General features: G+C 41.3%; 1 protein-coding gene and 1 long non-coding RNA gene across 2 annotated transcripts in view; one reads left to right on the top strand and one right to left on the bottom strand.

The window, feature by feature from the left end:
• The window catches only part of AstA (allatostatin A), an 85,058-nt gene extending 67,643 nt beyond the window's left edge, over positions 1–17,415 (bottom strand). Inside the window, exon 1 of the mRNA XM_086981768.1 lies at positions 15,849–17,415. Coding sequence (XP_086837894.1) covers positions 15,849–15,859 — 11 coding nt within the window. The 5' untranslated portion in view covers positions 15,860–17,415. The remainder of the gene's footprint in view (positions 1–15,848) is intronic.
• On the top strand, positions 11,492–24,152 carry LOC147757236 (uncharacterized). The gene is made up of 4 exons (XR_015322361.1): positions 11,492–11,963; positions 13,180–13,320; positions 23,300–23,428; positions 23,940–24,152. It is a non-coding gene; the product is annotated as an uncharacterized LOC147757236 (long non-coding RNA).
• Positions 24,153–24,749: the final 597 nt, after the last annotated feature.

The following is a 24,749-nucleotide window of genomic DNA, read 5'->3' as shown; positions in this document are numbered from 1 at the left end:
AGTTTCTGGTTTGTTGGCCATTTTTTTTTTAACTAATAATTCACTTTATTTACACAAAAGAAATTCCACTTTGGTTTAGCAGTTCGCTATAAGCGGCTTTTACGATCTATAGGCCAGAAGTTGCATTCGTTTTGTGTGCGAGCACTGAAAGTTCAAATTGCCCGCGAATTACACTATCTCACATCTATACGTTATCTCACAAAAGTCTGACAAACAAATGAATGGTGTGGACATTAGAGTAGATCTTATAGACTTGAAGTGAGAGAGAATCCGGTAAAACATTATATCACATATTTGCCATTTCCCCGCAATCGATATGTATTTCAAGGGACATTAACTATACTAAACTTGGCCAATCCATTGACCCGTTTAAGCAGCCACTTCACGCAGCCTTAATAATCATCACTATTAACTAATTTATTGTTTCAGAGTGATTAGTTTACCATGTTTAAGCTTGAAGAATTCGTCCATAATAGTTGTCCTTTTCCCTTTAGCTCTTTTCATCCCTGTTACTGTTCTTAGAAAATTTCGAAATAGTTCGTCAATCATGACAAACGGTTTCTTTGGACGTTAAACAGCAGGTGCTTTTACGCTATACATCGAATCGACTGAACATCTGTGAAATGGGGGAATGCGACACTTTCCCTCACCGCATCATCTGATGCAGTGTCGCTGACAGCGAAGCTTGGAGTTCTCTGAGCCAGGTGAAGCCAGAGTTGCACCTGTCACTTGCAGACTGTCCACTCCGCTTATCATTAACAGAGCTAGCTCAGGAGACAACTCAAATCGACACGACAGGATTTGAGGCAAGCGGGCGCACAGATGTCTGTTGGGTTCATTTGTCGATTCACCCCTAACGGCGGACGCTTCCAGTTCGGGGTCCAAAAGTCAGCCATGTCACAATGGACTAACGTCTAGCTCGGGACGAAGTCTAGATTATCGAGCGATCCATACAGACGCAGCTCTACAACGGCCAACGTTGTTGTCCGATCGACACAGGGTCCAGTCACTTTTATCGTTTTCAGCTCTGGCGAGGTGCACTTTTGTAAAAACGGCAACAAAATCAGACATTATGTTAGCCTCTTGCCGACTTGATAGAAGGCAGCGGTAAAGCTCGAGCTTCTGACGAAGTGACGTCGGGAGGCTGTACTGCTAGTTTAAGAAAAAGCCAGGAACTTCGATTCCGGCGGACGTAGCGAACAAAGCCTTCCCATCGTCTGTGTTTGTCTGTGCGGTTTTCAAGGGCTTCCTTCGCTTTGATAAGTTTGTCAAGGGCTCTTAGAAAATGGATGCCGCCAAATTATCGTCTTTTCTTCAGCCGGCTCCATCATATGTTTTCCTTTCCCGCAACGCCTTCACATAATGAGGTGATAACTTGCGGCAAAGCACCGAGCAGCTGCTGTCCAGCAGCTAATTCCGGCCGTCGCTATATATGAACGTTACTGGTGAATCGTCTCGCAATTATTACAGCTGACTTCATGATTTTTTTTTATCGAGCTACAAAAGTTACGTAGTGGGTCGACAAAATGGAGTGTGTCGTCGGGTTAATCTTTTGATCTGGGTCGTTTAACTTACCCCATAAAACTCGGCTATGCCCTTACCGCCAAATGAGAACAATAGAAAACACAGTTGTGTTGGTCGCAAGAATCGGTTTAATTGTTAGGTTATTGATTATAGGCAATAATGTATAATATTTACTTAGATTTAGCCAGCTGTGGCACTTAGAGTCAAAGAAGAAAACTGGGAACGTTCTAACTGTATATTTCGCGCGATTTCACCGATGCGCTTGATTTTATTCGATTTTTGTTTGTTTTTTTTTTTCTCTACGGATAACTTGTTAAGACCTACGATGCAAGATTGGAACTTGGAAGCGCCGACGGTAAACTTTCGAAAAATTGATGGCTTCATGCTTCTATACGTCACCATTATCTTCCTGTCTATTGAGCGTTTCTGGAAATCTACAAGCATACATATGTTAACTTAGTTTACATACATATATTAATATAGTTGTCCCTGACATAGCCCCTGTCCGAAAACTAAGTGACTGGATCCATTAAGGTCTATCAGCCTTTTCAATCGCGGGCAGAGCACCATGCATCCGACTGTAGCAACATTTTACCGCCCATGTATCGCTGTTGAAATGCACTTGTGCAGGTACATGTGTCGGAAAGCTTAATCGGCAACGTTTAGTAGGCCTAATATGTCCTATTTATACCCCACAGTGATTACATTACGCTAATCATAAGCTACGATCGGTGTGCACTCGTAAGAGGTTCGCTTTCCACGGCAACAAGCATTGCAATGGAATGATTTTATCCAATGATTCAACAGATTCTGACCGTCGCCATCATCAGGCGACGGTCAAAATGAAGCTCGACCGCTGCGAATAACACCGAAATTACATGCGTACATAGCTAGTGGCCATAGGCCTATGTGTAGTAGGACGCGGCGACTGGTGTTGTCGTTTATTGATACTTTGAGAAACAGAATGTCGGAAGCAGTACTGTTATGGTAAGATAGTATATCTATTTAAAGACTAAAGTTCCAGAAGTCAACCAGTTTAAAGCTGTACGGCTGAAACTCTTTTTGAAAAGGCTGATGCCTTTGGCAATTATCGAAAGCACGGCTGATGACTAGATAAACATCGTGTAGCTTTATAATATCGCCTCTGCCAATACGAACTCATCTGTGATGGGCAAAGGCGAACCAGATATATATCCAAACAGAAAATAGACATAAATCGATTTGGCTAGTAGCAAACGTTCCCATATATAACATAGCCAGATAGACGCTTAGTGACAGAAATAGCCAGCCAGACATATCCCATTATAAGTCATTCGTATGAATTGTTGTTAACTAGTTTTACCCTATTTTCCCGCACCCATGACGAGTGGCACAATGTTAGCTGGCTGCTTTGCCTCTACTGACCTCGATTCGACGGTCATATTAGATCGTACATGTGTCGCACAAGGGACATTGAATCAAAGATCCCCCTGCCTCTTTGTTTGCGTACTTAGCGACATACGCGTGCACTCGCAGGTTGCATCATCTGACAGACGCTGGAAAACAAGCATTCGACGAGGCCGATGTATCTCAACACTGGACTAAGTTTTTTTCATTAGTTTTATGTGACCCAATAAAATGATCAAGTATTTTATTGCAGCTAGCTGTTATGGAGACACTTATATTTGAAAGCAACTGACCGGGACTTGACTTTGCAGCGGCGCAGAAGTGTCCGTCTGCGATCATCAAAGCGCTATTAATTACTATAACCATTAGTCTGCAATTGACTCGCTTCATGGTGTCATGATAAAAAGCTATCAACTGTTCAAGACCCACCACAATTGAAGCTTTCCTGGCTGACGAGAAAAGAAGACGTTTGATTTCTTGGAGAATTCGCAAAAGAAAGGCTACCAGCTACACAATGGGAACTCAGCTTGTTTCCGGTCAGCCCGTTTATTACAGGACTATCTGTAAAATACACGCACTTCAACGAAAGACCGAAACACATCTCACTGTAAAAACTGAACGCTCTACTGAGAAACGTACAAGTAATGCTGGCTTAAGTTTTCATGCAAGCGAAAGCGTGCAGCTATAAAGGTCAAGAACCTTTATAGCTGCACGCTTTCGTCAAGTGAACGACATCTACGAATTTGAAACCATTCGACCTCGTCAGCTCTACGTATAGATAGCATAATATATCTGTACATTGCTTCGTACCACATTCAAACACTGAACTTATACAAATGGGTTAAAAATTATACTCAAGCGGCAGATTTTCGACCAGGCAATCCCAAGTAACATTGTCCAGGTTATAGGTTTACGTTCAAGCTGGCTAGCGGTACAACGAATATGAATTTAAAACATACTTTCGAGAGCTGGGGGGTACGACAGCTTTTTTTCGCCGGGTCTTGACAGGATTAACGTGCTTACCAACAGAATGGTACTCAAATGAGATACCCTGATTCGATCTCTCCCACTAAATGCTATTGCCTGATAGCAGTCACCCAGTGTTTATACATTGAACTCTACGAAGGTAAGCTGGTCGACAAGTCATCGATAACGCAATTGGGTCGGTAAGAGAATTGTTTTCCGGGGGCTGGCATAGCTGTTCCATTACTGGCCAGCTGCCGACACCGTCAGTGACAGGAAAAGCGTCTAAATGGAAATATTTAACGGGACTTTGACAAATTTCTGTCACTGCCTACGAGTGCACTATTGACAAAGGCCACAATAACAGGGAGTCAAAACCACTTTTCCATTGACCACATAGTGAAATGTGCTGGTTGTTAACTGTTGCGTAGATGCTGTCACCGCATTGTAATCGTTGTCTAGACTTTCTGTGTAATAACTATGATTTCGATACTGCGTATACTCTCGCAAGTGGGGCACATTTATTCGTTAATAGAAACCCAATGTAGGAAAGACCGTACGAGCGGCTTTTGCCGGCGATCTTATGAAGACGAAATCTAACGAGACAAACACCTGTCTATAGTATAATTTGTAAGCATGTGGATCATACCTATGTGCATTGTATTGGTTTGAGTTTATCGTAGATTGCATTGTACTTTACGGTCGGGGGATTGCAAGAAGAGTCTATTATCTGATATTTGTTAGTTCTGTCAGGTCTCTCTAGCACATTTTCCCAAGTAATGACTGGGCTGCGCCTGAGCAGTTGAACTCGATGGCACAGAGCTTCAACAGTCATCATCTAGTAACTGACTACATTATCAAACGGAACGAGTCTTCGGTTTTCTGAAGGAGCTCGAGCACGCTCTGGCCATAGCTAAGTGCAGATTCATTAAATGTTGACCCGTTTTAACTCATTCGTTGCCTTTCTGTTGTCTTATTTCAGCTCTTTTTTTTGATTATTCATTTGCTAGTTGGCCTACGTCAGTAATATTTCCTATGATAACCGACGCGTTACAGCGCGTAATCGCCACTAAGCGCGAAGTTTCGGCGCACTGCAAACAGATACGTTCTAAAATCGATTACTCGGACTTTTTTCCTGCCCTCATGCGTTTATTGTAACTGGTACTTCCATTGAACGTCAGCAGGAATGAAGTTTGTTCCGAACTTATTTCGTGGTCGTGATCGGGCGATAACCACGAAGTACTTAGTAATCTCTTTCGGTTTCGAGACGTTTGGTCTTTCCAAGCATTTGATATTTCGTCACATGTAAACCATCTATTTTATCTGGCTTTCAATAGAACAATCATAAGAATAGATCACATCATTTCCTGACTGAGGCCGCTACCTGCCACCTAATACCCCGTTAAAACAATGAACGCGAGCGTACTTATTCTACAGTTGTATAACGATCTTACTGGATGGGTTACTTTGGGATGGTCAAAAGCTATCGATTATAGAACGAACAAGGAGCTGTCGGCGAACTAGAGCAATGGAGCGTTTGGCCTGTGATGGAAATGGCCTTTCGTATTTGAGTGAGATATAAAGGGGGAGTCCTTCGGGCATACGGGAGCGGTCTGCATGAGTTGTACCGACTCGGTGAGTCTGAGGGAGACTCACCACGATTCCTCCTTTAGGTGGTCCAGCGGAGTCGTCGTCAATTAGATTTTCAATTAAAATTAATTCGGGACGAAGCAAATCTTGAAGAGCAGGGTACTTGATGCGGCTAGTTGGTCGCTCGAAGATTGGTTGTTTAAACAGTTGCTGCTGCCGGGAAGCAATAGGTACCGATAGGCAGCTACGAAGGGCCGTTCAGAGCTTACTTATTGACAGAGAGGACGACGCATTAACCAGGCCCTATGGTCGAGGGTGGTCGGACGAAAACGCGAAAAAAAATCTCAAGAGAACTTGAACAGCATCATGTTTTGCAAGCAGAAGTGACTCGATTCTATTGTCTCTAAGACCCTCGAAATAGTCAAAGTTAAGCCACGTCCCGATTTCGAGAATCTAGGAGAAACTGGGTTTATCTGAGAGGTCACAGGCTTAATTTAAAGACGTGAATACTGAATGGGTGTGTGGCACACAGAGGAAAGAAATTCGGATCTCGAGTGGTGCCGTAGTATGTTTGCGGTGGGAGCATTTGAAAATGGAATTCTGAAAAGCAGAATGATTTGCCGACAGCTTTTGCCTAATTTCAATACAGGGAAGCTCGCGTTGGCAGGTTGTGAAGCTGAAAGTTTTTTTTTTTCTTAATATTCATTCATTCAGAGCCGGAACTGCTAGCAATCGCAGAAACAGCAGAATACGCCCGGATACAACGTTCCTGCACCGTTATCAGTTGGTGATTAGGAGATAATAAGAGTGAAACAGACGTTCTTCCTATCGTTGCAAACATTTTATCGCATTTCTATCGATGTCTTAAATTTTACGTCCGGTAGAGGCGTTAAGAGGATTGTTTCATAACGTTTGATTCTGCTTGGGGTGAACGCTTCGACATTTAAAGATGTTTCCTATCAATTAAAGAGTACTTGATTCCTAGGTAACAAGAGCTGTTGAATTGAAATTCGTTTATTGTTAAATTACGGTCCAGCATCTGAAAAGCAATTAATTGCGTTTTGCCTTAGATTTCGTTCGCCAGTTATTGTAGCATAGAGCTAGAAAGCTCAAGGTTCGTTATACGAGCCCAGATAGGTGGTTTCTATTCCTATTTCTCGGATATCTAGGACGTGCATAGTATAAATGTTTCTTCTCTACAGAGAACCTGAACTCATTCAACTATTTGTTGTCAGAAGAGTCGCAATGGGATCTTTTATTGGTATATTAAACAAGTGTACGGGCGTCGTGTTCAACGAAATATTGCATTTCTCTTCCAGATTTTCAGAATGTTGACGTTTTGTAATGTAAATGACGAAAAAGGACGTTTGTTACTGTAGAAAACTCATATAGATAGATATTGGTCAATGCCTTACTTCGATCCAGGTAAAATATACACAGACATTGTTTCGATCTCTTTGTTTTTGCAAACATTACGAGAAACGCATAGTATTTGAGCAATGTTTACGATGCCCGAACTTTGTTCGCGTCGTGTGTCATTATCGGAATCCATACCCGTCACTTTGTTATGTCACTATAATGATCTTTGTGATTCTTTGTCTGTTGCCTCTGGGTAAGCAAGCGACTATTCGACATTATTATGATAAAAAAGTAGTTTTTCATTGCAAAAGGAATAAGTTTTGTTCGAGGATACTGTACCTGATATTACATATTGTTAACTAATGTTTTTTTCTATCATTTGACACGGTATGGAGCATCACTAACATCGGATAGATAGATACCTTGGGCCTTCGGTCCGGCCTGACACGATAAAAATATTTATATAGTTCCACTGACATCTGCTAAAAGCCCAGAATAATTTAGGTATTCAGAGTTTCGATGGGTTAGTTTTCGATTTGGACCAGAGTGAGGATTAGCTCAATACGTACGTACCAACGTGCTGTTTCATCACATCGTTTGTATGTATTTGAATGCAGATTCTTAGAGAACTGTTACATGCAACCTTCGTGCGGGAATGGTTTAAAGCACTATTTCATAAGATTTCCAGCAAGCAACGACGGGGCTTACTAATATATAGCTATTCAGTATATATTTATGCTTTACGTATTATTAATGCTGCAAAAAAGCATTAATGCTTGCTTTTAAGTTCAAGTTTTCTAGTCGTATCTAGGCGTACGTGATTGGTTCTAGATTAAGAAGTTAGACTAATCTACAATGGTTTGTAAGTAGCGTCCATTTTGTCCGATTCGATCCGTTGTCATCTAGAGTTTCCCTCTTTTGATTAAACCACATTTTAGTAACTTTATAAATATACCTGACGTGCCTATTACCATAATGTTGTGAATATTGAAAAAAAAAGGTCACGGTCCTGTTACGATTAGGTTATGCGTAACATCAAAGAACTTTGTGGAAGATGTCCCTTAGGTGCCGAATTAGGTATTTGTGGATATAATTCCCAAAGCGATTTTTCATCATTCACTTTATGCTATCATTACGTTCACAAATTTTATTGATTGTTAGCATACGTCATTACGACTTTGTCCGTAAATTTAAAAACCATCTTGACCTAGTCAATTCTTAGATAGGCCTATAGACGTTCCTGTAGGTACAATATTTTTCTGTATGTTAACTGTCTAATAGAAACAGTTGTGATGAGTCCATCCGACGGTTTGTGCTTCGTAGCGTTTTTTTTTTCAAGAGATCAGTGTATTACAGGCTGATCAAAGCGATTGCTAAAAATGATACAAGCGAACTTGCCTGGCTATGATACCGAATGCGTATTGGACAGTGAGTTTCTACGCGCAAACCATGCCTAGGAAAAAAGGATCCCTCTAAGACAGTCTTAAAAAAAAGGTCACCCGCAATTTTTCAAATCAACTCAACGGCAGTGGTGATGCTATGTTCACTAAAAAATCGGATGAAGCCCGCTAGTCAGACACAGGCTGTCTTTACGATATTATGGTTGAAGGCAGACACCTGATCTGCTAATTGACAGGGATAGCATGTACGTTTGATTTGCAAAAAAATATTATTATATATTTTGACAACTTTTGTCCCCCCCCCCCCCTGACACAATCAAACATTTACTGTTGCTGATCGCGGTGAACTCGTCCATACCTAATCTGGGTCGCAATCTCTGCAGAGCAAGCAGCCTACTTATAGAAATGATGTCCTGCATCCGGTCGTAAACCCTCGCTCGGACAGAGAGATAGGAAGAGAATGAAACAAGAGGCCACGGGGCTTACTGCATCGTATAAACGACCTGTATCATAAAGTAGATTTCGAGCTTTAATATCTGAACAACTTCCATTCTCCATACAAACTGCAACTAGTAAGATGATACAGCTTTGACCTGGTAGCAGCTTGACACTCTTCTACTCCCTACCGCTTAAAAATCTGTTTTTTTTTTTTGTTTCGAGCCATCTGTCCTATATCCGCCAATTTTATCTCAAATAGGCATTTATGCAGTCAATATTCGACCACCATGATGGAGACCATGTCCTCGTGATAGCAAATAATTGGATACAGACAAAGCGCGCTGTTATCAAATCAATTATAGTAAGTTGTAAAAACTTAAGCTGCCAGTAAAATAGACGGATGGTCAACAACGACCTGGCGCCTGTCTCAGTTTACGCAAAATAGCATCGACTTCCATAGGACTACTTTTTTCTTTATACAGAAATGACATTGAAGTCACTTTGAAACGTAGCGAGCGGCAAACAACAACGGGCGCGTTTAGTCACAAAAAGACGTATTTCATTTTTACGTTTACGTATGTGCACGTAGTGGACAGCGTCTCGGCGACCTAACGACGATACTAATGAGAACGGAGCGGCCAAACAAAGCCGTAGATCACAGCGTTAATGGGTTCATAGCTCGGCAATTTCTAGTATGCCCGTAGCTGTATTTTCGCCAATAACAAAACAGAAGATGTGGATCATGACAAATACACAGGACAGATAAATAACAGTAATAAAATCTGCGATTACTTCTTGCAATGACGCCATTGTAGGGGCTAATTGCGGAGTTTATTGCACCGTTGCTAGGAATCGCATACGCATCTTATTAACAGGACGTACCTTTTTTTTTTCTTTAAACCCTCGATTTTATCACAGAGTAACATACGAGCCTTGATTGGTGATGTTGACGCACAGTAAAGCAGCATCGTGCATCATGGGCGATTGCTCTACAACTACAAACCCACTATACCGCTCGCATTACCGCTCCCATAACGCAAACACACAGTGGGGCCTTATATGCACCGCGCCATGGCTAAGCCTTAACAGCTGTAAGATCATTTTCAAGTTTCCGTTCAGGTACGTCGGACCTCCATTACAGGTTCAACGATACTACACTGTTTTAAACGAAATTGACCCAAAAAAGAATCATGTCCCACAGACGAGTAGGCCATACTAAATAATATATACGTGTATATACTCGTATAATAGTGAAACTGAATCACCAAAATTTTAGAATGTCCCGGTGATTGGCCGGGAAAGGCTCTCTCGTAATAGCGAAGTTACGCAGAACTGAAATAGAGACGGCAAAGATTAGCAAAAGAAACGCGACAAAGGTGCTGCGTAAGACATGACAACGATGATACAGTGTCGCCATCGGTGTCTTCATCAGCTGCAGAGGCATCCCTGTGGCACTATAGTTACAGCAGCAGTAGCGACATTTGTTGTGGTCGTGGGACGCCATTGCAAGTGCAAACTTTGCCCGTTTTTGCGCTTCGCTAGCAAACGAGGAATAATGAGACGAATCACGTGATTGCGGCCGTGTCCGCTATTGTCCTTTGACGGCAAGTAGATACGAACCGAAGCACATGCCGTCACCACTATGAGGGACAAATAACAGAATGCAAGTAATATTGAAATTATGTTTTAAACGTTTGTGTCCGGGGGCGAAACCGGAGTCTCAGAATCGCTAACGCCAGTGTTGGGCAGCGACTAAGGAGTTAGCGCATGTTCCTACTCATGGTCCCTGATTCTGTCCACTGACACATTTACTATCTAAGGCCCAATACACCACTGTTTAGTGATGTTCCGTTGAGAATGATATCATGTCTCTCTCTCTAAGCTCTAAATTCTTGCGAACTAGGTTATGGTCGTCGTTCATGCATCTGCCAGAGGTGAGGGACCGCAGCATGACTCTGAGGCTATTTACAAGTCTTTAGTACTCGCTAGTTCCGTGTGCTATTTTTGTCGGCTGAAGTGTGTGCCCTTATAGGATGGTAGTTAGGTAAACTCCTGACCTTAAAAGACTTCCAATAATTCATGTCGTCTTTTCAGTGATAATTCCCGACGGCGCACGCAATCATAAGAGAAAAAAAAGCAAGGAACTTCGTTAGGAATAAATTATCTGAACTCATATACAAACCAGAGTAAGTAAATACGGTCCAGTAAACACTCGACGTTCTTTGAGGAAAAACTGTCTGGACCTCACGAGTCCAACTAAATACATCACTTGCTTCTAAAATCAAATACGAGATCGTTTGTTTTGGTCGTCGAATGTTTTCGTCTCCCGAATCTGTTTGAGTTCAATTGAAACTAGTCGTTTGCCATGAGCAGGGCCAAATATTAACGATGCAACATGAAGGATAGCATATAAAGGTGATGAAGAATATTTGGCCAACTGAACGACATTATCTATACTATGATCAGCCATCATCTGATGTCATGTAACATTTCAGTGTTCCGTACATTCTACATGTCTAAATTATGTTTGCCAAACTGGACTGTACGTCGTTTCCAAGTTGTATTCCTGAAAGGGAGACGAAAAAAGGGATCCAATAAATGCTATGGAAATGATTTTCCTGTAAGTTTCCCGGCCTTTTCCAACCTATTTCGCAACCTTAGACTTGTTCAAAAAATAGGTACTAGAAGGAACGTTTCTCTATCCATTATATTATGCTTCCTGGTTACAGATAACGTGTCGTTTAATGCCTCATTCAGCCGCTTACAAACGGGTAGTTCAAAGCAAGCCAATAGTACGGATGGCTCATAATCATCATTGTCCTGCTGCTCCCCTTGTTAACGTGAATGCTACCGCTGTAGCGGTTTAAACTTTACGTTGCCGTTCACGTTTGCCCTTCCAATTTGCTATCTTTCCATCTGTTACCGTCAACAAGCGAGAACGACGAATCGAGCACGAGTGGATGGCTTGATAGATTGTAAGAATTGTAAATTAAGCGTTCTAAAGGATACTCAGGGCTAGGACACGTAGTGGTGATTCAAGTTCGAAACCAAGAGTAGACATACTTCGTTTTATCGTAGCAGCTAACTGCTCGAAGCAACGGCGGTAAAACTCAAGACATTTTTTTCGAGGTTAGAATACGAGGTTAACTATGAATGTTGAATCTGACGTTTAAGCGATGACTATGTACAAAACGTGCATGGCAGGTTGCTGGACTATGGCAGGTTGCTGGACTACGGCATGTTCCAATATCAGGTTTTACTAAGTCAAAACGGATGTACAATGTAGATGTTACCACATTCCAGGTGAGTGATCGGTCGCGGTAGACGCCATCCCATGATCTCTTAGAGGTGTCTACACACATTATTGTGACCGCATGACGTTTCTATAATTGAGGAATTCTTTATTTCATTGACTGTACCCCCAACAGGAAAACGAGTTCGTGTTTGTCTAATATTTTAAATAGATCCTTCTGTATGTGTTTATTCACGCTTGTCGTACGGTACGGGTGACGGGCCTTGTACCACGGACCGCTGACGTTTAATTGTCTAAACTACTATATAGATCTAAAAACGGACTCGGAATAATATAGAAAGATCATTTCTCTCTTTCGAGGTTTCCACTTTCGGGACACATGTCAGGATTAGTTTTGAAAGCATTCGGATGAGCTACCATATAACCCAGCAGTAGACAATTTACCAGTCAGATATAAGCAGATGCCGCCTGGGCTACTACTGGATGAAAAGTTCGCCCTCTGAATTCAATGACTTTCGCAGGGGAGGCTTGATTCCCGGAGGACTTTGGAGGGTAATACTCAATGAAAGTCGAACTGCGAAAAGTACAACGGCACAACGCACACCTAAGACAGATGATGGCTCAATTGCAGGAGTACTCCAAAAACACTCGTCGGCAAAATGATTTACGATGAAGTTCGGGTAACGGTAATTGTATGTTGTAACCAACTCCTGCCACTACGACGAGTGTTTTGTTCCGTTGGCTAATTTCGAAACGCTGCTTGAACGAAAACGTGAAATGTTTTCAAAAATGAAATGGAATGCAACAATAGCGAACATCTATATATTGACAGGGTTAGGGACACAGTGTGGTGTAGATTCAAACCCGGGCATAGACACACGAGTTCGCTTGGTGCCGGGAGCCAGCCTACCGTCTAACTCTCTGATGGAATAATGATAACGCGGAAATACGACAACAACAATGTTCATGTAGACATTTCTATTTGTTTGTCTTATGGTATGCAGCGCATTAGAAACGTCGGATCTTTAATTGTGCGTCTGCTGTAATTATATGTGGCAGGCTCTCCGTGGTTTTTTGATTTAATTATAAGCAATCGTTGGCCTGTTTTTTGTGCGTAATCCACGTTTTGCATTGGCAATAATATATAGAGCAAGCTATATAGATTTATATTGTTGACGCTCGAAACGCTAAACGTCGCTCAAAAGCAAACTTTTGTTTCCTGTGTTTTGCGTTTTTTTTTGCAATTTTTTCCTTTTATGCCAAAAGATATTACGTCGGATAGATGGCTCCCAGCACGAAGCGAAGGGTGTCTCCGCTTGGATTCGAAGTTCAATCATCGCGGCTTTCTGATTTAACTATGCAAGCACGTTACCTACTGCGCTGTCACGGGGACACGACATCACACTGGTAATCGTCTATTGAAATACTCATTCTGGTTGTATTGAGATCTCATGGCGAGCGAACGCCTTCTTTAGAAAAGGTCACTGAACTGTTAGAGAACATTAAAGTAAATTAAAGTTGAGGATTGCAGTATGCTGCACCCGCAAGACACCGAGACGGATTAATATAAAAATAATAAAGTACAGATCAAATACCCTATATATAGGGTATTTTATCTGTACTTTTCGTGTATATTTTGGCATATGGTTAGTATGGGTTTTGTGTTATTTGCTAGAACGAAAAGCGACGGGCGGAAATAAAGGCGGCTATAAGTTTGGCTTCAATTTGATTTTTGCAATACTCGTCGCAAAAATACTGTCCAATCTAATCTATGTATTCCCTTATGGCAATAACATTCGTTTCAAATGGCAGTGCTGATAAACGTACCACTTGATGACAGCAGTCACTCTGTTGGAGTGAAATATTAACCCCATTAATTAACTAATACATTCACGAATAACGCAAATCTGCAAAAACAGGCCGCTTGTACAACTGTAGCCATCTTCGTGCTTAGATTATTTAAGCGTTATTCAAGTATGTGCTTGCCCCCTGGTAGTAAAGCGACAGCGTGTTGGCCTCACAAGGGGCCTCGGAAGGGCCATTCGAGGTGATCTAGATTTGAAATCGACATCTTATGCAGTATTAGGAAGGGCCAGCCGTGTTAATCGACTTTTAAACGTGGTCCTAAACAGTAGGCTGCATTCCTTCATTACCTTTAACTCTCTTCCCACGCAGCAATGGACAAATACCATGAAATCATTGTGTTCAATACTATGACCATGCGTATAATATGCTCTCTTTTACTTACACCGCTTGTTTTTTCGAAGCCCAGGATAGGGCAATATAGCTAATGAGTTGTAGGAAGTTCAAGAGTTTGAACGTTGTTCTGTTAACCAACCAGATGTCATTTTCAACTTAGAAACAGATAAAGAACATCAACACCGTCTAGGTATATTAGAAAGAATTGTTTCTGTGTAAATACCATGTAACATTATCATAGGTGGACGAGGGTTCGCCAGTAGCGGGATTAGGGCGACGCACCCGTCCGTGTGACTATTATGCCATAAACTGTAACCGGGTGATGCCAAACTCATATTGGATAACTCGTATCGTTCTTTAAGTCAAGTTCATGACGAACATATTACATTTTTTTTAAGGGTTGCCGAACAGGAACCGCCCGCATCCGCTTAGGACATCCATTAGTTAACTGTGCCCTGAATAAACCTTGAGCATATCTTCTAGCTGCAATTAACTTGCAACAGTTAAGGATTTGACTACAGAGTGAATCAAACGAGCTTTCAAACACCGAAATAATTAGAATTTATTGGGAAGGTTGAACAATTTAAGCGCATTACGTGTAAAGCACATACTCTGATCCAAAATAATAGTTCTAGTTGAATGATCGGGTTGAAAATTTCTGTCTATGATCAGCTTCAGCTTTCTATGAACCATACAAAGGTTTGGGATGATGGCTTTAAATCTGCGGCAATTGTTAAATTGCGGTAAAATTGATTCATTACATCGTAATTCGTGGTAAGCAAGCTGCTGTTAACTGCCTCGTACTTTTAGAAGCATAACCACGTACTCCACATTGAACACGGCAAGCTCGAACTTTTCTAAGTTCTTCTACTGATTCCTTTTCACCGATCGGAAAAATTCTGTTAGCTTGCTTGAATGAACCTACGACGAATCGAAGCAGGTAAATGTTGGTCAGATTTAGAGGGACTCTTACGAGATAAGATTGCGACAATTCTCCAGTCGAAATGTGCCCACAGGGACATGTCCTGGTCGCCTATGAAAGTTTGCTTTTCAGTTTATCTTTACCAGTAGTTTTAAGGAAGTTTGTCTCTGCTGAAAAATCAATCATGTTATTGTTTTCGTAATAATAAACTAATATTTAGGAGCTCCGTCAAAACTAACCCCTTAAACTCGCATAGATTAATTTTTCCTAATCATGATTATTGACATTTACCTCCGACTATATAGACACCCCGAAGGGAAAAAAAAACTTATGTCGATTTGAATTTCAGCTGTTTAGCGGCAGCTGGCGTGTATGGCAATAAATCGTCTGCCTACAATTGATTGAATCGACCAAGTTTCTACTCGGTAAAACACACAGGGTCTAAACTGTACTTATGCTGTGGTGCAATACTTGGAAAAAAAATCGGTTAAACATTTCGTTTATTACCCAGCAAGTCAATTTTCCCGGTTTTGGCCAGCCTTTACCCGTTCGCTATGTCAGGTTACACGATCTACTGTCTGACAAATTATATTGTGTATTTAGAATAACTCCCGTGAAAATGCTGTCCAGCAGATGTTTGTCATTGAGTCATTATTATAAAACTATCTGTGTCCCTAGCGAGTGCTGGTTCAGGAAACCAAAACAACTTTTCGGTACGGTTCCGGCGTATAGCCTCTACGGCCGCTCCCATGACATCGACACCATTGCCTTAATCCAGTTAGAACCTAATCCGTAAACATTAGTTCAAACTCACCTAAATTGCATATCGATGTGCCTGTGTGCACAGCAGAGCGACCCACAAGCGCCCTCGTTGCTCAATAAGGTTCACACTATCAAAGGCAATGAAAACAGTAAAGAACAAGGATCACACTTTAGATGTACCGCCGATAGCCAGTTAGTCGGATAGTCCTAGGCATAAACTTGTTTGTTGGATAGGTCCGCTTCGTTCTTCAGCTTTTTTTCCACCTACTTCCTGTCGTCTAGTCCACGAGCAGCTGACAAGCTGTCTGTGTAATTAGAAGGTTCGCTTCAGACAGGGTATAGCTCGGAATTACACCGAATAGCTCAACACCGCCAGTTAACTCTTGTCGATGTCCGTCTAAAGTTGTTGTTTCCTTTCGTCTCTTGTTTCACAAATCTTCTCTGCCAGAAAAGTTCAAAGTTGACTTTGTCCAAAAGCCGCTACGTCAGTGACCTCTTGCGCTTGCGTTTCCCGTGTCCGGTTGCGAACACGCACACCTACTATCGTTTCTCAGCGCCGGTGCGAGCAGCAAACGCTGATGGGGCGTTCGGACCGCTGCTGTTGATGCTCAAGTCGCGCTTGCTGACGAGATCTGACGCCGAGCGCGGGTAACGCCGCTACTTTTATAAACAGTGCTCACTACAACAAAAAGTGGCGCTACAAGATGCCGCATACTGCCGAGTTCGGTCCTGAGGCTCTTGCAAGCCTCAATGGTGATGGCCCTCGGAGGGTGGCTGCCGTGGAAAGGGTCGCGCCTGCCGCATTAGGCCCCGCCCCCCGTTCTCGAGACCTACACGAACCGCTAGCAGGAGGAGGCTGCCCGCTGCAGGCTAAGCAGGACAGATCAGCCACAGTAGGGGTTGTAGTGATATTACGTCCGTAACCTCATTCGGGGTAGCACTCGCCTTGCTGACAAGCGGGCTGCGCTACCGTACAGTCGACAGACAGAATTCCGCGCTTACTGTGACCTCCCATTAAATCTGCTTACTTGCCTTCCTAGACATTCTTAAATCTACAGAAGACGCTAATTGCCATGTTTCTGGGGTTTCAAACAACTTCTTGCCGAAGCCAGCACGCAGTAAGGGCCGGCAGCTTCCTCTCGGGATCGCCCTCGCTACAGACATGTGGAGTCAGTCTAGACTTGAATCGGATCTCCTTCAGATATACTTCCTGAACGACACTTGCTCTAACGTAGATACGTCAATTCGGCACGAAGATCTAAAGACGAAACAATTCGCATGCTTTATTGGGGAGGGGGCGTTCAAAATGATTAAATCAATGGACGGACGAGCTCTACACGCGAACGAAATCGCTGCCACGCTTTGTTGTTGGCAAGAGAAAGCGGTAGTTGTAGAAGCGGGTACATTCGTTGCATGATGACGCTTCAACGCGGACGCAGTTACACACCTACCTGTGTCCATTCGGTGCAGACAAAAAGGAGACGAGAGAAGAATCGCTGATGAAGACCATAAGATTAAATAATGTAAAGACGTTGAAGAAATGCTGTTGAGATCGCTGTTGTTACCAGCCAAAAAAATGCAGCCTATGCAAGCGCACCACCCCCCTCCCACCCATTCCGAGTCGTGCGTGTTCAGACCTTGGTTAACGCACGTTTACTGAGCGAAAACTGAACCCAAATTGAAAAATACTAGACCCTTTGTAGATGTTCTATACGAAAAGGGAATGCGCTAACTAAGTTATCCAGCCAGCTTCTAACAATCAACACTTGAATATTATGACAATAGTGATTAAACTGATTGACCATGCGGGTGAGAATTAAACAAGCAATAAAGGCTCACACCATGTCATACATCATGTCGGCCATGTAGATCATTGTAATAAATCTTCCCTGTTGAAATTAGCTGTAAGACTAAACGCTTCGAGTGCAATCGGAGTGGCATGTAATAGATAGAGAAAAACCTTAAAGCCGCCTATGGGTGGCGATTTTTGTGAGCTATGCTAAAATCTGTGAAGATCGTGCTAAAAGAATATTTCTGATTCTCTGTAATAATCTTCAGTTGTTTTATCGAAGTTTGCGACCGACGCTGCCTCCAAACGCTATTAATTCAGCGTTAAGTCACACAACTGAAGTTGAAGTATTGCTCCATAGAGTTGACCCCAAGAGAATTTTGTTTCCTCCCTATTCGAACTCTAGACTATCTCATAAGGGAATTTGCATTTTAGCATTGAACGCTAATAGAGGCTGATCGTTACGGCTACTTGGTATGGCGATAAAAATGGCGTCGACTAACACTGGACTGCTGTACTACAATATCATCACTTAGAACGCCCAAAAAGTGAGAAATGTTAGATGCATGGCTCACACCTAAGGCTGTTGTCTTGGTATGGCGAATTCAATTCTCCATCTAGAGAATTAAAAAGAAACTTACCGAAACTATTTAAAAGAAATCTAATTTATGTTTTCTTGTCCTAGTCTCAGCCTACAGATAAGTCCTGCTGTGTGGGGTTACAGCTAGCCCCGAAAAGGGGATCACGGGCCAACTGTACATGTGAACAGAAAAACGCGTTTCGTTAAACGGCACACTGTTGAAATATCGATTATAAGCTACCATAGCTTCATTACTTCCCAAAAGAGTACAAAGAGGTGGTAGAACACGGTCTGGTGAAAAATATATGGGAGAGATAAAAAAGCCAGTTGATTCTATGATGAGATAGTTGTGACATACAGCCATCATATAATAGAGCTCAATGATTTCACGAATGCGATGAGTATGAACATATGTCGTGCCGTTTTTGTTACAGTTATTTTACCGTCAACGCGAGAGAGTGCAGAACTACTGAGCTTCCATTACTGGCTCATACTTACCGTGGCCAAGGAATTGGGCGTAGTTATTATGTCTGTTCATAGGTCAATTGGTCCCATTAACAGTTAATAGAGATCTCGGAAAACAATCACTGCGCCGATAAATGAAAACATCGGAGTGATCGATTGGCTTATTTGGTTTGACAAATCGGTGCCCAAAAACTTCTGTGCCCTTCACACGGCTCGAGATGATGGATGCATGTATGTACGGTGCAAATTTCGACAAGCAAAAATCTTGCTTTGTCTGTTCCGGTTATTTATTCATTGCGAACTTTCAGCTCATAACTCAACTAGACAAAAGTCTTCCGGAAATTGAACCAGGTTGCATGCTTGTTTCACACGAGAAGTCAACAAGGCGTAAGTAATAGACCACGGTATACGGATCCATGATGAGCTACAATTGTAGGCCTTCGTTTGCGTTTCATTCATGGTAATAGTGGATAGCATGTTAAGAGCCTATTGTTTGCCTGGCTAGTTTGTTGTTTCTGCCCAACCGGGTTGACCGATCACCTTTATGATAGGTTCTGATCAAGAAAATTTCGAATAGATTAAATATTGTCATTTTGTGATACAGTAGCTGCATCAATTCAAAGTGACCTTTGTTTTTTATGTATGCCCTGTTACTCCTGCCTGCCTGCTGCTATCGTCCCATTCGACAGAAACAGCGGGCGATATTTATACACGATGCTCAAGAAGAAACTTAAGTTAATTGACAATTGCTTACTTTCACCGAGGAGCCATGGGGATGAGATCAACTGAATAGGAAAGGACTTTTTAGAGTTTTCTACGAACTATTTTCTAGCTGTTGCATTGTTATACGTTGTGGAATCGAGTTGTGGGACAAGCAAGCATGTTGCATTCACCCTCCTATCTTGTCTTTGTGGCTAATAAAAGAAGAAGAAAGGCCTAAAAACCAACAACAACAACAACCTGGATTTCCTTGTTCCTGACAAACCTGTTCAACTGTGCAGTATCAAGTCATGAATAACAGCCTGCTGGCATCATCCTCTTGAAGCGTATTTTGCAGCCTAGAGAAACCTAGAGACCTAAATAGACACGAGACATACGCTTTGCATACGCTGTACGTAGTTTTTTCCCTTGGCTAACTTTGGTGAATCGTTCTTATTTGCGACTTTGATTAATTCTAATTTCTGCATAATAAAATAGAGATGCGTCGGCCTTTTGGCCCTTTTGTGGTGAAGAGCTGGTATTCGTATTTTTGGTACGACAATTTTCTGTGTTGCTATTAGACATATTTCACGTTTACGTATCTATTAATATTAAAGGCGAACTAACACGTAAAGAACAATTCATGTCAATTATAGATAACCAGCGAACTCCAGTAGTTAAACTGTTCAGTGACGTTTAACACAATTACAAGGCTTCTTTTTGAAAGTTAGAAGTATGCTTCTAGTTTCTGGAAAGCAAAAGCTTACGGACGTACATGAGACAGCCCTTGTCCAGAAGATACTTCCCTTGCTAAACATCTTACCGCGTTCGAGTTAGAGCCTTTCTATGCAGACGCATACGATCCCGCTATCACAACTTAGTTTTAGGAGGATAAGGTTTACGGTTGACATCATTGTCTCAGCGCCTGAATTCACATCGAGCATGCGTCCACCATAGCCTGTTCCTGAAACACCGAAGTTCAATCAAGAGTGATTTTCTTCACGCAGAAGCGAAGCACTTGTCTGAATTTGAAAATAGCCGGTATACTGGTCAATGATGAGAAAGGTTCGAAACATTGTTTTTAAGCTTTGAGGGCATTATCGTGTTGAGTACTTCACGAAATCTGCCTAATAAGCCTTAAAATCAAGGTGCTAAACGGTATCGTTAAATTGTAGTATCAGAATTACAATCTACTGTCGTAGTACCTTTGTTTCCTAAGACAAAAGTAATTTCTTGCTGGTATTGCTCAGCGAAAATACTTCATTAAATCAACGAATCCAATCAACTGGACAAACTGTATGTTTTGATTAATGTAGCTGGCATATTCAATGGTGCCTGGATAGTGAGCTTAGCGTGCAAATGCATCGTTGTCGAGGTGTTACCTCGTGAAGTTGAATTAAAAATGTACCTCTGTCGATTTATTCGTCAACTGTGAGTCTCAACTAAATTAATTCTATGAAAGAGTTAAATACTAGACATCGCAAAAAAAATTGCACTGGTTAATTCTTCAAAAAAGAATACTTGGGTTCTTTGTTCTTTCCATTCTTCATCCGTTCGAGGGGTAGCGGAGAATTGGCAGAGTCTTCTTTTGAAAACCTTGAAAAAAAGCGCTTTCTAAAGATGACTAAATGCTTTGCCACTACTTTTAGTTTTACGGTATTCCACCTAATGAAATAGGTATTCTGGATCCTGAACTTATCGAGTTAAGGATGACGGCCGCTTAAATCATTCACTCGAAACCAGTCAAATGCAATTAAGGGCTCTGTTAGACTAAAAGCAGTTTGGGTAAAATAAAAATAAACAAATTGGTCTTAAAGCCTTTAATTTAAACGTACATCTATAGTCGTATTCAAAATAGATCATATTAAAAAATTAAAATAGATTCCTTCCGTTTTAGCTTTTTGTCCATAATTGCCTCTACTGTAGATTTTGAATAACCCAACGAGAAATTGAAAAATTCGGATCCAGTTTCCATACCGGATCGTATTCCTGTACCCATGTAGCGGCAAACTTAACTTGTTAATGTAAAGAAAGGCAAAAAAAAACTTGTCGTTAATAATAACGCAAACATTTGAAGTAACATCAGATACACTTAAAATGACTCAAACTATAAAAACAGAGCCAAACGAAATCAGCATTGATCCAGAGTTTGGCTTTACATAGCTTTATATATTGGCAATCTAATAGTTTAGCCCATCCTTACACCGTAGTTACAGAAAAACAGGGATGGCTATATATTTGTTTGCCTTTTACCTTCTGGTAGTTGGCGATGACGGGGGCATTTGCTCCGTAATTGAGTTTTGCGGAGTCTCAGGCCGCTTCCCCAGTTCACGTACACTCACATATAAAGCTGTGTTAACCCTAGAACGCCGACGCTGCGTTGAACGGCCGTTGCAATGCAGGCGTTACGGTCAGTAGTTCCAACAAGTTCTTCGCAATAAGGTTATGGTAGCTGTTAAAGGTGACCTTCGAGTGTGGAGATCCTCCCGTGTATCGTTTAGTCAATACATATGCTAAAAAGCTATGAGTGCTAACTGGCGGTCAAGGTGGGCTGGTCCTTGCGGTTTGTCTAATGAATGACCAAACGTATAGGGGCAAATGGGATGTGTCTTCAATTTCTGGCCTTGCACTCCGTAGAAACATCGTGAAAGAAATATTGTGCCTTCGTCCGCATGGAGCTATCATGACGTCAATTTTAGCCGTATGCTATTCTCTTGCTGAGTACAACAAATTGATTCAGCTGACTAAATTACTTCAGATTCATTCGGCGAGAAATGGATAGGCACCTCAAGCTTCTATCGAATGTTGGACGGCCTTCCGCACGAGTTTGGGTCACCAGATCTCTGTTTTTACTAATTGTTTGCTCGTCGTTTACATAATTGATGGTGTACTACTGTCAGCTGCTTTTGATCAGCCCAGTAGATCAAGATCGTTAGTTGCCCATCGCTCAGGTTCTGCTCACAATCACAAATAAAGGTAAAAAGTTAATGCAAATAAGTTCTACGAGATTAGAGTTAAACCAAATGGTTAACAAAAAAAAACCAGAAACGATCCACCTCAACGGTTAAAATCATTATTTTGCTGTTGTAGCATAACAATCAAAATGTGCTTTTCGTACATAAGTGTAAAAAATTAAAAAAAAAATTATGTACAGCCATTATCTATTTTCGACTGCTGTGATAAAAATGTTTTTTATAGCAATAAATAGGCAATCATGCAACCGATGATCTGTTTGGCGGAGTTTCATGCATGATCGCTTTCAGCACTAATGTGAAGCTATTTTTTACATTTGCCACTGTACAGTTTAACGTTAGCACATAGCACACAGGAAGCTACCCACTAAAGGGAAAACATTTATCAATATGTACTCATAGTAGAATCTCGATACTAACTACATTGTATAAATCTTGGAATACCAACTGAAATGATGCTTGCTGACAAACGCGTATAGAGAAAAAAGGTAGAAGTTTTATTCTACTTAACGAGACGAGCGATATGTTCCATAACTTGGTTAGGATTGTATAAAGTAGAAAACCCTGTTTATATATTACGCAACAAAGCTATATAGAAAGATACGCCACCGTATTTGTAAGGTCTCTGCTTTCCAATATAAACATCATCGGAGCAGCTCTAAAGCAGATTCTGGTTCGTATCATGCGATTCTGAAGTCCTTCCGCGTCGTTTTAGCGTTTTGGACACGGCCGAGCTCCTAAAGAGTGACAATGGGCCATCCTTACAAGCCAAGCTTGAACGCATGCTTGAACATTACATGTTAGTCACCCAAGTGCGATCATGGTGGGTGACTAGTGAGACTCACCCTCACTTGCAGTAAGAACTCTAAATGCTTTCTTGTAAAACACGTTATATATTAGCCGCTAGTACATTTAGCTGTTTCACATAAGCTCATTGAGGGTAATCTTGTTGTTTGGCCTAGAGGAGATGACGCAAAATGCTATGTACGTCTGAACAGGTACAATTGGGGAAGCTGTTACAGGCAGGCGTGGGCCGCTTCGCTCGGGCTTTCGTACGACGTGTAAAGTACGTCATTGCAATGTATCTAAGAGCTCAGTCACCAATCACCTCTCGAGAGATCATTAAGGTGCGTAACACGTCCGTGAAGCGAACATTATATAACTGACTCAATCATTTCAGCTAAATACATCTCATAACAGACGTGGAACCGTCACAAACAAAGACCACTCCGACCACATATGGCAATTTCCATGTTTATCTCTCGAAAATATGTTTTATTTATTTAGAATTTACTAGTTAGAGGTTTATCGTGCACAGATACTATTACCTGTGAACACCTGAACAGTTCATTCTTCGTAAGTTGGTTGTAAAAAAATAACACTAGCCACGTAGGAAGCTATTGTGATACAGGCATGTAAAGTGGTAATCTGGAAACTTAATTTCGGCTTTTAGATCTTTGCTCATGGCATATATTAGGAATCTTCATCTGAACAAAGCACAAGCCCGTATTTTTCGATGAGTAAACATCATACTTCTAAAAACTGTATACGAGCACTTATAGTGTATAAATGGAGTACGGCATCTTTGTGTGATATAATCTACTACGTTTTCATTCTAAGTCGCGTAGTTTCTTATAGGAAGCGAGAACAGACCTTGTCGGCATACGAGCTTTATTATTTCAATCGGATCTCATTGGCCACAATATATACCGATCAAGAAGTAGTAACGGCGAAAAACAGGACAGAAACTTGGGTGTCTGGCCAAAAAGCGCAACTGAAATCGACAATGTACAATCTCAGAGCAAAACTTGATCAGTTCTCTTTGTTAAGCAAAAATCGGAAAAAACAGGAAATCGTTTAACGTACTATGGTCTAATTTACTCGTCAATTAATAGAAAAAAAAAAAAAAAAAAAAAAAAAGAATAACAAAAAATTAGATAGCACCGTATTATCTGCTAGACAACAGACATAAACAAAGCAATTGGTGATCTGTTTATTAGAGATTGACGCGGAATTCTAGTTTGCAATGAAGAGCGTTGAAGATTACTAAACAAATACTAAAAATGGACAAGAAGAAAAATGAGTAATCATTATGTAACTCTATTGCGTTTGCATCAGTGGTGGAACTATGTGAAGATGACTGCCTGCCTGCCTTATATTGTATAATGCTAGACCAGGTAAACTTAGCAACGTATCCTCGTATAGATTGAAGAGCTAAACGTAACCTATGTTTTAGCTCAACGGAAAAAAAAAAACTCTACTTTTTCATCGTTCAATCTTTTTGTTATCTAACGCTCGGTGTACTAATTAGGCTTTATGTAGGCGTACTTGTTTTCTCTCTACATGTTTGTTCATAGATTATTGAGAAGAGATCACTACAGATACTTAGATACGACGTATTATTATCTCAGAGGTATCATATATATTTATTATCACTTCCTTGAATAA

The sequence above is a fragment of the Varroa destructor genome, unplaced genomic scaffold (genome assembly GCF_002443255.2).
Source record: "Varroa destructor unplaced genomic scaffold, Vdes_3.0 BEIS01000002.1, whole genome shotgun sequence".
Lineage (NCBI taxonomy): Eukaryota > Metazoa > Arthropoda > Arachnida > Mesostigmata > Varroidae > Varroa > Varroa destructor.
Note: the sequence above shows the minus strand (reverse complement) of the source record. Positions and strands in the feature narration are given on the sequence as shown.